The sequence below is a fragment of the Strix aluco genome, chromosome 29 (assembly GCF_031877795.1).
Source record: "Strix aluco isolate bStrAlu1 chromosome 29, bStrAlu1.hap1, whole genome shotgun sequence".
Classification (NCBI taxonomy): Eukaryota; Metazoa; Chordata; class Aves; order Strigiformes; family Strigidae; genus Strix; species Strix aluco.
Window position 1 is genome coordinate 3,995,243 of NC_133959.1, and position 12,598 is coordinate 4,007,840.

General features: G+C 45.1%; 1 protein-coding gene across 10 annotated transcripts in view; it reads right to left on the reverse strand.

Annotated features, from left to right (window-relative positions):
• Positions 1 to 12,598, reverse strand: part of RFX2 (regulatory factor X2) — a 60,700-nt gene that overhangs the window by 22,751 nt on the left and 25,351 nt on the right. For 4 of the 10 annotated variants that reach the window (XM_074808664.1, XM_074808665.1, XM_074808658.1 and 1 more), the window contains 4 exons: positions 6,890 to 6,999; positions 4,104 to 4,193; positions 3,032 to 3,111; positions 2,064 to 2,328 (listed from right to left, as the gene is read on the reverse strand). In XM_074808664.1, the coding sequence (XP_074664765.1) occupies positions 2,064 to 2,328; positions 3,032 to 3,111; positions 4,104 to 4,193; positions 6,890 to 6,994 (540 nt within the window). In that variant the 5' untranslated portion in view covers positions 6,995 to 6,999. The other 6 variants (XM_074808667.1, XM_074808666.1, XM_074808663.1 and 3 more) reach the window with 5 other exon arrangements.

Consider the following 12,598-nt stretch of genomic DNA (forward strand, 5'->3'; position numbering starts at 1 on the left):
AAGCCCTCACATTGCTGGCCACCTGGACATCCATCCCCTTTGCACTACACCCCCAAGGCCACATGCAAACACTAGTCTTCCTTGGCTACATTTGCACGAGCTGTAACTTTCTTTCTCTCCACAAAGCTCTTAATTCTGCCCCAAACACTTTCTGCCAGGACTACAGCCTCTCTGGCCTCTTTAACACCAGCCTTTCCTATTCTCTGTTTAAGCAAGACATTGCAATGAAAAATAATGTTTCTACCCATTGATTTAATTTAGTCATTGCTCTCCTTAAGCCTTCCACTACCTGTCCACCCATTATTATGTGAAATTTAAAGCAGTTATCATGGCCCTGCTCTATCCCTCTTCAGCTCTGGTCTGTGCTGAAAGAACTGAAAGCTACACACAGACACATCCCTATATTGTCTTCCCTCCACTATTTCACTCTCTCAAGCCCTTCCACAAGAGCCACAGACGTTCTGTGTTAAAATACCTTCAGAAAGTTCGTTCCTACATGCAACAGAGTGAATTTATTTCAGAAGCATTTTCATAAAGGTCACTTCCTAAATCCTTTTTTTTGTTGAACAGCCTTCTCATGCGATAGGCAGCTACAAACCAAATCTGTTCATGGGACATTTCTATTGACATATATTCTACTTGGGCTTTTTACATTGTGCCCATCATCATGGAAATTAAAAAAAACAAAAAAAAAACAACCAAAAAGCAAGAGTAATGTTGTGCAGCTTTGCAAGATGCAGTCTCACACAGGTGACAAGATCAGCAGCTACTTCCTTCAAAATAACAAGCTTGAGCATCAGAAGATGGTCCAATGCCAGTTTGTAACTATGAACAGTTAAAATAGACACACACACAATTCTCACACAAGAAATGAACCCCAACTAATCCAGATGCAGCTGTCATTTTTTCTTCCACCCAAAGCTAAGGACCTTTCCCCTACTTCTATCTGAGGCAGAGCACATTTACTCCAGGATCAAAGGCAACCTTTTAAGGCACAAAGATTCAAAACCCATGAAGTCTATACACTAAAACTCTGTGGGAAAAGAAAGTACAACCTAACCAGCCAGATTTTCAAGAGTACTCAGTGGCAAACGGCTCCTGTTTTTCTCCCTGGATGGTGCTGTTCACATTTTAAAATCTGGCCACATACACTGACTTACACCTACATTTGTAATTATGTTTACATACAAACGTATAAACACACATAAGTCAGTCTGGAAAGGAAGGTGAGCAGTGTCCCAGAAAACGAGATCCAAACTCCTGGCAGCAGCTGCTACTAAGGGCTGGGAGATTCTCACATAAAAGCCCTGGGAGCTTCTAGCTGCAAAAAGGCTGGTTTGGGTTAATAGTTGTATCCCCAATTCCCACACAGCGGTATAGCTGTGCTTCTAGCAACCTGGCACCTCGACTGACAGTTGGAGGGACATGATTTTAAAAAATCAGAGCTTTAAAACATTTCTGTTTGATCAGTATTATCCCTAAAATACATTTTCTGTAACATATAGCATGGAAAGAATACACAATGGTGCAGGAGATACGTACAAAGACTTTTTGATCACTGTGCATTTGGCATGATCAGCTTGACATACCTTGTGTGCTAATTATCCACTGTATTAATAATGGATTTTTCAGGTCTTTTCATAATTAAAAATATATTTATATATTTCTTTATTTTGAGTAAGTCAAGCCCCGTGTTCAGATGTTACACTTACTAGAAAATGTAAATGTAGACAATTCTTTTGAATTGGAAAGTCAAAACATTTTGCTCGGGATAAAAAAACAAACCCCCCCGAGAATTTTCTCTTATCTCCATGCTGCATAATTTCAGTGATCCACTCAGAAAGTTTGACAAGCTTCTGCCCAGCAGCATGAGACACATTCCAAACTCCCGTTGAAAAATATCTGTAGTACACCAGTGTCTATTCTCTCCCTTGCATTTGCATGGCATGTTATACAGACATATACACAGTGATAACGATAGGAAGTTTTATTTTCTGAAGGTTTTTCAGTTCCCTTGGAATAATTCCTGGCCCCCGAGCTGCAACATCTGCAGGGCTACATACCGTTGCTGGAGAGGAGCGTGAAGTATGTGACAGAGAATGTCTAGTGTTTTCCATCCCCCCATGAATGAGATAGGCTCCCGAGCCGGAGAGGATCGGACTTCCCCCAATGTCCATGGTGATGCCCACCATGTTGTGAGAGGGAATGGCTGTAGGAGAGGATGCCGCTGTAGTCACCTGAGCTCCACCTCCCTGCGGTTCGAAATAGGATGCTGCGCTGCTGGGGGCGTAAATCTGAGTTTCGGTGTTGTAGGAGTAGGTGGCTCGTCTGTCAAAGGAATAACAGGGTCAGGAGGTGGTGAGGAGCTGGCAGATCTAATCTCATAGACAATAGTTTCCGAAATCTGGACCACCTTTCGAAAAAAACTCGACTCCATTGTTGGTGGGATTTGCCCCATTAAAATTGAACCCCGTGCTGTAGAAGTCAGTCCTAATAATGTTAATCAGTCCCAGGACAGCCCTGGAGCTGAGGCCCACAGCCACAGCGAGAGCCCAGAGCCCAGGAATTGCTCTGCAGCCACTGCAGGCAACCTCGGTGCCGAAGGCTGAGAGCGCCCCGGAGGGCAGCAGGGCCAAAGCAGGGGGCACAGCAGACAGGGAGGAGGAAGAGGAAACCTTACAGAACCCTCTTCTTCCTCGAGCAGTTATGCTGCGGTTCCTAAAGCCACCCCACCTCACCACACACACAGAGTGGGCTGGGCAGAGGAAAATACTGGACCCTTTTCTGTGGCAGGATTCCCTGGAGAACAGTCCCTCCGTGAGGACAACACCTCCTGCAAGGCTGGAGTCTGGCTGAAACTACCCCCACGCACACAACGTAGCATGTAAAACAGTTGTTCCTCCTCTTCCTCCTTTTCACGGTGAGCAGTGCCAGCAGCAGCACCAGGGTGGAAGGAGCCTGGGAGGACCGAAGGGCTCAACCCAGCTGGGAGGGGAACAGGGCTCTGCTACAGCCAACAAGGGACTCTTACATGGTTCCATTGGTATAAACAGCTTCTCCTCCTTCCACATACTGGACCTGGGTTGGATAGACGTGCTGCACGGATTGCACCTGAAACAAGCATCATAAACTCAACTTACAGATATGTTATTGCCTAGAAACAGCAGAAGAAATTGCATATTACATCCTTAAACAACTCTCGACCTTACCTTGACATTTAGGCTTTCTTTTTAAAAGAAAAAGAAAAAGCAAACAAAAACCCCACATGCTTAGGAATCCCAAAGGATGTATTTATTTTAAAAGGTCAGATTAAAATAAATAAATAAGTAGTTGCTCCGTGAGCAGTGGAAACAATGGAGCTGGGTTTCCTCTGCACACATGTCTCAGGGCTGGTTCTCCGCTGACTAATAAGGGTGAGATCATGCTGCAGCCTTTCCTTCAGAGAGGAGGTTGGCAGTGTCCATCTGCACCCCAGCCCCCTTTTTCATTGGTCTGGGAGGGACATAGTTGCCCTCTGTCAAGTTTTTTTTCCTGAAACTGAGCAACCAAATAAAAAAAAATTGCTAGAGGAAAAAGTCAAGAGTCAGACTCACTGTCCACATGAAGCAGCACCATGTGCCTGGTTTCTTAGGAAACAAGGACTGTAAAAGGCAAAGTTCAGATAAATAAAAACACTTGCATGATTCTCTGTCACCTAACCTTTCTATGAAGCCACATGCAGTCAGTACATTTATTTGTGTAATTAAAAAAAATCCCAAACACTTTGCCTCTAAAAAAATCTTTACAGAGGAGGATTGCTTTTAAATGGCAATTAAAAGCATCCATCAAATCTTCACATGTATGAAAGACAACTGCTACAGTAAAAGTTCTTTCTAAACTTTAAATATCTTGTTTCTTTTGCCATCGGTCTAAGAAAGGAAGAGAGAGATGGAGAAAGCTGCTCTCACAGTGATCTCCAGTTCTCTAATTGCACACAACTCTTTCATTAAGAGCAGCACAGGTATTTCTAAGCAGCTATTTGGCACAGTTTCAAATGTTGTGTGGGACGTGGGGTCCTGTTGACACGGGGGTCCCTGCATGGTGTCTCCCCCCGGAGATATTACCTGTTGTGGAACCTGCTGAACTCTGGGAACAGAGATTTGCTGCATCTGCGCTCCTTTGGGAGCGGAGCCTGCTGCTTGGACCAAAACCCTCTGAAAGAAGAAGATACAGTAAGATACACTTACTTTCAGTCTGTAACACAGGTGAGTTAGGTATTCTCTTTCAAACCGTCATGGAAAGCTTGCCTCCTACCCCAGCGGCAGCAGAACCCCTTACTGAGCATCCCTGTGGTCCCCATGCTTCCAGTGTAAACTGCACTGGGCACCAGCCTGAACTCAGTACCCCGAACCTGGGAAAAGCTGGATCCACATTTTCTGACACAGATCATCTTTAAGTCTCCACGCAAGGAAATAACAGCTAACAGTTGATTAACAGAAGGAGCTCAACTTGAGGTTCAGTTGCAGCTAAACAAGAACCACTCCTCACACATTCACGTTTTCCTCCTATGGCTGCAAAGTTCTTCTCCTCCAGCTGCTATACTGAACCACACTCTGCCTCCTGCAACAAGAAACTACACTCTCCAAGGTGTCACAGCCCTTATGGTTTCTACCAGCACCAAAGCTCAGATGGTTCTGCTCCTCCTTTCAGTGCCACCAAGAGCACAGAAACGCTTTGTGTTGCCTTGTGGTGGTCACTGTCCTCTCCCTCTGCACTGTCACTTCCACCGTCCCCCTGCTCTTTGTGTTACTCTTGGCAGTTTGAGGTTGGACACACATCTCGTAGAGTGCTCAGCACCTGGCAGATCCAGCAAAACAAGCGTGGGGATGTGGAGGATGGAAAGAAACGACTCAGTGAGGCCCGTGGGAACAGAGCCAAGTATCAGTATGGCCTTTTAAACCAATGAGGACCTTCTCCAAGGAGACAGTCATCCTCTGTGGCTTGAGGGTTCAAAAACACCCAGCAGATTGGGCCAACAGAACAAAAAGCTGCAAAACAATCCTGTGTGAATCTTAGAAGAGACCTTGACAATCACCGGCTACCTTATACGTATAAATTTATGATTTTTAGCCGTTTGACACCCTTCCAACATGCCCTTTGTAACAAGCCAGAAATTCTATTCTAGCAGAATTACAGGAATACAGTAATTGCCCAGATTTCTAGGCAGCCTCTGCATCACCAGTCCTGAGGCTGACCTTCAGCAAGTCTGGATACACTGGAGATCCTGCAGCTGAGCTAGCGGTAAGGACACGTACACTTATGCCAGCCATCACTTTGTCCATTTTCTCTCCGAAAGAGGCTGCAAACAGTGCACGATGGGAACATTATAAGCCCTTTTTCAAGTCAAGCCTTGCCAATGCCACCTACATTATGATCTCAGCAAGATCCTTTCCTCTCTCCTATTTTTTACCCATTCTCTGTCATTGCTTTTATCAAACGACACATCTCCTCCTTTGGCACAGCTGCCCAGCTCAGCTACTTGTGTAGTTTGTTACTGCCTGTCTGGTTGCTCCTACCTTCCAACCAAAAAAAATTAATCATCCCCAACCTGTAAGATGAGGCCATCCTGTTCATACAGCCTTCGCTCACACTGAAAGGAAGACCAGCTATCAACAACACCAAAGGCTTCAGCCTCACACCAGTCATGCTGCCAGTAGTTCATTCCCAGTATCTTCTTTGTCCTGCTGGTGAGAAGGGAAGGCTCTGGATGCTCCTCCTCTTCAGCAATCTTCCACAATCCTCTGGATCTTCCTTAATCCATGGAGTTCCACTCAATACTCCGTGTTATGATGATAGCACTGGCAAAGGCTGGAGGGGTAATTTCATAATCCAAAGCCAGTGGGTTTTCTAAACTTCTTTAACATGTTGTCACAGTCAAATTCACAGGAACGACTGATGATCCCCAAGATACTTGACACTACTGCTCAGCAGTATCCACATCACTGCAATACGAACAAGAAAGGTCGCCCAGAGAAACCGAAGATGGGAAGGCTGAGAGGTGACAGCGAGCTGGCCAGCTGCGCACTGGATCACACAACGTGAACGTCCACATCTCCTGGTGAATCGAATGCTCCTACCAATTCACAATTTTTAATTGTTCCTTTTCATCAGCATCCAATGGCAGCTACTTCTGCTCACTTGGGAGTTGGAGAAGGGTGTAGCTAAGTTACACCCACCCATCCTCTTATCCCTCCAGCTTCCTGCAACAGAAACTTCTTTTGATAGTTCCCCAAAAGGCATAAAAAGGAACCAGTTTTACTTAACCCTTCCTGTTTTGCACTACGTAGTTTTCATTCATCAGTTGAAGCTATCATTTCTCTCCTATCAGGAGACCTCCCAAGTGCACACCATATTCATGTATATGAATCACCAATCCCCCCTCCCCAATTTAAAATGTCAGCATCCACCTACCAAAGGAAGAGACCAGCATGTGGCTGCTCCACCCTCTCCCTGCATTAGCACTGCCCACACCTCTTCTCTCTCGAGCTTGGTACCTTATTTGCAGAGATGCCTTTAAGGACTGTTTCGTTTTCTGCTTTTATTGACACACCAAATAATGACAACAGGATATTATACTGAAGCAAACACCAAACTGGCATGAAGTGACTTCCTTGGGTAGCTAAATTAAAACCTAAATCCTGTGTTTTAAAGCTTGCATATTCATAGGGCTAACACATGAAATATCAATGGCCTTTATCAACACAAAGTCCAGCAACAAGTTCCCCCCACTACCTGAATGAGTTGATTAACAATCCTCTCCCTCACATAAAAGCCCTGGATTAAAATACATCTGCCAGTCAAACAGGTCTCTTCTCCATGGAAACGGCATTCCCAGCTGTGCATACGTTACCTGCTGAGACGCTGGCACTGGCTGCACTACTGGAGCTTGGGCTGATGCTGAAGTGTGAAGTGCCACAGAAGCTGCTGGGTCTGAGCCACCCTCTGAACTCTGCATGCTCACTGCTGGGGAGAGCAGAGGGGAGATCAGCCGGGGAAACACAGCTACACACCGCAGCAAACACCCGAGCAACCCGCGGCTAAAGGGAACAAAATCCCAGTGGAAGATCCAGGGGAAGTGCTAGGAAGGAAGGTAGCTACCTACACAGAGGACTCCTTTTAGTCTTGGAGCTAATTTTAATACAGTATTATATTAAGAAAAAAGAAAGTTGCACAATTGTTCCACAGAAAGGAGAGGGAAGGAACAGAAAATGCACTTCTAAATATAGCTGAAAAGTAGTGTTGGAAAATTATTGTGTCATAGTGAGGATAACTTCAGGTCTGGAAGAGTAAGAGCATATTTTAAAAATAATTTTGTCTCCCCCTCTGCCTTATCATGTTTAACTACTGCAAAAAATAAAATTAATCGAATCTAAGTACACACCTGCCAATGCTTTCATTTGAAAAGTAGGGTGGTCAGTTTGGGTTTATAATCACAACCGATAATCAAACACAAACAGCAGCAGAGCAGTGATTCACCACCATTTAAAAACCCCAAACCACCCCCGCAAAGAAACACCTCCCCATCCGTGCCCGTGCCCCCAAATGCCATCAGCCTCACCAAGGTCCCCAAACACAGACACGCCACGGCCCTTGGGTCCTGCTGCCACACTGCAACCCTACGGAGATGACACCCTCAGCATCTTCAAGTCACCCGAGTCCCTGTCCCAGCACTCACCCAGCACGGCTCAGCCACCTCGGGAAGCATCCCAAGGGCCACACGGGAATGTCCTGGGGATGGAGAGATGGCGCTGGAGCAGGGCTGAGCACCTGCCCTGCAGCACAGGCTCTCCATCCCCCGGGTCTCCCCGCTCCCCTACGGCACTGCCCCGGCACCCCCTGCCCGTCCCCGCGGATGTTGAAGCCCAACCGCCCGATGGACACCGAGGGTTGTGCTTCCCGAGAGCAGACAATGTCATTTTGGGGTTTTTGATGTAATATGGAGGGGTGGGGGAGCCTTTTTTTCTCAGTTTCTTGTGAAAGTTCCTGTTTAAAAACCTATTTTAGGAAGGTTTCTGATGTCTCTTCAAGACCAAAAGATTCAGAAACATCCAGATTTTGAGCAGTGTCATTTCTCCTTTCTCAGCCTCGCTGCTGAGTTGAATGTAGCTTCCAACTAACAGCATGAAATCTTTTTCATTTTATTTCCCTTCTCTATCCAATATTTAAATTTTTTCCTCAACTTTGTGCAAGTTAAGAGCCAAAAGGAAAAATGAGAAACTGAGGGACACTGGGCCCTGCTCATTCGATAGCTCTTTGTGGTAAAAAGAAATGCAAGGGGGAAGTGAAGTTACAAAAATTGCCTGTTTGTTCTCCTTCAGACACTGAAAAAACCCCAAATATTTAGATTCTTCATAAAACAGTTCTTTAAGATTTTTTTCCAGTCAGTGCTGAGCCCATATTCCCACACTACCCATTAGCAAATCACAACAATTACTCTCGCAACTTCCCCAAAACCTCACAGCTTGCAAGTGATTTTCTCTTTCACATCATCTTTCTTGCATCCAGGAGAAAGAGCAGGTACAGAACCCACATAGTCACTGCTCCAAATACAGCACCAGATTAATTTAACAAGCCAGAAACAAGGCAAAGAAATTCAGTCACTATTTATCACCATTCGTGCCCCTCTGTAGGCCCCAAGTCTGCCCGTAGCAGACGTGCACGACCCCATTCCCTGCAGCTCCTCTATATATAAAGGCAGCACCTGCTTCTCCCCATCACTGCCTCTGCATGGTTTTTAGCCAAAAACTCTTCGTGAGAAGATACCAGTTGCAAGAGCACTGTGAGATCATGAAAATAATAATTCTCGCAGTAAATTAATGAAATAGCCTTCTACCTGTTCCAGCCCAAAATCATTTGCAACTAAACGTTTGCCCAATGTTTGGCAAAGGTTGCAGGTTTATAAACCTGCTCAGGCAGAAGAGAGGGGTCACTTTTAGCATACATATTCTTCTAACTTTTGTGAGAGTGTTTTACTGTCTATCATTTGTGCCCAGGGCTCCATTTCACAGCTTTCTAGGGTTTTGTGAGTGGAAAAATATAGCATGGTGAGGTTACAGAAGAAAGGTGGGTAAGTTGCCAAATATATTTTAATGATCTATTTGAGAATGGTTGTGGCAGGGTCAGCTCTTGGCATTTCAGCTCTACAGAAAGGTCTCTTTTCAAGTGTAGTTATAATCAGAAAAGGACACTTGTAAGAGGTGCTATCTCAAAATTACCACCTACTCATCTCTGCTGATAAATTTTATCTTCTGGTTTCCCTCAGTGACCAAAAGAGACCAGAGAGAGGCAGCAGGGTGGAAGATGAATTGTCTGCTGCCAAAATAAATCATCAATGTTATTTCCAGATTTGTTACAAAACGCAGACTCTGTTAATGATGACAACCAAGCCAGACACAAAGACTCCGACGCAATCTGCAGCTGGTACTTCCAGACAAGGTAGACAGACCCAGTACTGGACCGCCAAGGCACACGTACAAGACTTATTATTATTTGTTTATCAGTGAAACATCCTGGATAAAGAATAATTCGTTTCCCATTAAAGCCATCCTGTGCTTTCTGAGAATTGGAGATGGATACGTGTACGCCATCTGCTAACATTAGTTTGCGCTGACGAGAAGCTGACAACGTAACAGAATTCCTACACTCTGAGAGACCACTGCAAGGTGTTAGGAAGCTTTGCTGATGTTCTGGGAGCACAGCTACCAGGTGAGCCTGCACCTGAGCCAAGGCTCCAGAGGATGGATAAAGCATCGGCTTTCAAGGAGAGGAAAAGTGGCATTCCAAGTCCTGCTCTTTGCTCTTCTTGGGAGTTGTGCGTGCAAAGTAAGGAACGCCCTCGTAGCTCCATAACAAACATTGGCTGCTGGAGCTTGGCCGTCTGCTTGTGCAGCTCTTTGGCACTTCTGCCACATCCCGAAAACAAATGCCCATGAAAGGACTCACTGCTCTCCCTCAATCTCATTTTTCACCTCCCACAGAGGAGGAAGTTTTACAGTGTTCTTGATCAGACTCTCCTATAGAGACTCAGCGGCTCAAAAGCGAGCCCTCCTGTTTCCCAGAGATCTAAGATTTGCTGCCTTCCTCTTAGATCTGGTCTAAGAAAGAGAGGTTCATCCCAGCCACGTTTGCTTCCCGCTCCTGGCTGGGGGGGAGAAGGCTGTAGTGCTCTCGCAGCAGAAGTGACCGACAGAAGCTATTAAAAGGTGTCTCGTGGCTTCTGACAGCCGGTGAAAGCCTGACAGCTTGGCAGCCCCCCTGGTGCTGGGGAGTCTGCACAAACTGAGGAGCTAATTAGTAGTCAACAAAGCTGCTGGTGGGGCACAGTTGACTTTCTCTGCTCCAGGGCTCCTTACCAGGTTAAGAAGAGCAGAAAGACAAGTCAGGTACGCCAGGGGAATGAGCAGACAGGATCTGACCATTCATAAGGAATAAAATCGTGGTGAGAAGGGCCCTACTCGAGACAGGTAGAGACAAGTTTAAAAGGCTGGTTGCTCAACATGGCATGTGATGTCACATGCAGCATCACGACTGTGGAAGGCATTGCAGAAATCTGGATTCCAGGTTGCATCATCACTGAATGAATCAGGCAGATAACAAGGCTGCTGCCTCTGGAAACCTTCTGTTTACACACAGCTATCTCGGTATCCAAGCAAACAGCAGTGACAGGAAAGGAAATCCAGAAAAAGCTAATAACTTCTGGGTGCTATTTCTGGTTCTGCCACCAGCTTGCTCTGTGACCTTGAACAGGATGCTTCCCCTTCCTTGCACTTCAGTTTTCCCACTCCTAAAAAAGCCCCAATACTCCCCCAGGTAAGGTATTTTTCGAGCATTGGTCTCAGAGGGCTGTCAAAATCTGAATACATTTGAGAAAGATAAGTAGTAATATTACAAGCCTCGAGGGTTGATAAAAACTCCAATTGTCACCGTTTCATTCATAAGCCACATTGCCTTCATGTAAATAGCCTTGCCTTTGTTAATCTCTCCTGCCTAAACCAGCTCCAAAATGCTGGTAAAACAGAGATAAGAGGAGCATTTAAAAATATTTTTCACATTCAAGTTTGCAGTGAGAGGGGGAGAAAAGGAGGGGGCAGCAGAAGAATGTCACACAGCTTCCTCCTGTGAGTTGCCTTGGAGTGCCAAGAGGGGAAAAAAGCAGCAGCATCCTCTGCACCGGGGGAAAAAGCAGCAGCATCCTCTGCACCGGTCCCCACGCCCAGAAAAGAGCTTGGGAAGGGAGCGGGGCTGATGCAAGAGCCCCCCAGCAGTGGGAAGGGTGCTCCTGGGTGCTCGTCTGTGCTGCAGCCCATGAGCTCTGCCAGCCAGGAGATGAGGAGAAACTGCAAGTATTTTTCCACAGAATGTTTTAATATAAACTATCAGCTCCTGAACACTCAAACAAAAAAACGCCGAGACCTCAGACGTCTAATGACTGCTGCTGATCAGAGCCAGAGCAGGGAGTCTGACCCAGGGAAATATTTGGTTTATTTTTCTTTGGTGCTCTGGCCCTCGCTCCGCGGGACATGTAGGCACACAGCTAGCTGAGCACCAGCTGCCATCCCAGGCGGCTCCAAGACTTCAAATAAAAGAGGATTTAAGTCCCTGCCTTCCTCAGGCCCAGGGTCGCTTGTGCTGTAACTGCGGGCCAACCTACTGGGTGTTTTTATACTAGAAGAAAATGTCACCGTTTGAAGTGAATATTTTATTTTTTAAGAGCAGCCTTACATAAATCAGGAGTGGGACTGGCAGTCTTGGCTCTTGTGGGGTATTTAGGTCTTGTATTTACAAATTTATTTAATATTATTTGTATTTCATTTTAAAGTGAAAATGTAGAACATATTGGCTACCCCACACCAGCAACCAGTGAACACTTTCCTTAATCCAGAATAATCATACTAGCGTTACTTTCAAAATATTAAAATGGCTATTGTTTCAGTCAATCATTTGAAGATAAATCATGAACTACTTTATTTAATTTGCTTTTCAAAGCTTGGTCATTCTTTGATCTTATTTAAACTTTTCAAATTTATTTTTTTCTGGCAGAACTTTTGAAATAGAATATAATACTGGGACTTAAATGAGGGAAAGGAAAATGTCTTCAATGAGTTTTTGTTGTTGTTTTTAAGAAGAACAGTGAGTTATTCTACCTCTGGGACAGTTTCTCATAGCTACTTATATTTAAGCTTCCCAGTAAACTTTGGTGGGTCTTATTACCTCTGCTGGGTAAGTAATTCCCTCCATTTGCCATTTGTAAATGGGCTTTACAACTTCTTTGCAAAGAGGATTTAAATGTAGGGCATAAAAATCCACCAGTAAAATGACTGCCTTGAAGGACAAGAATCAACAGTAAATCAGATTTTTGAGGACTGAAGGATGTACTTCATGGCTTTGATTTCAAATTAAAATATAAAGGTGGAAAAAGTTTATTTTTCCAGGTGAACCTGCTATAATTATGCTTGCCTTTTTGTTAATGAGATTTAGGATACCCAGCAGCCAGGATGCTCAGCTGTGCACTGTCTGTGCTCCAAATTTTCTTCCTGTTCAACAGCTCTTGGGCTGACCA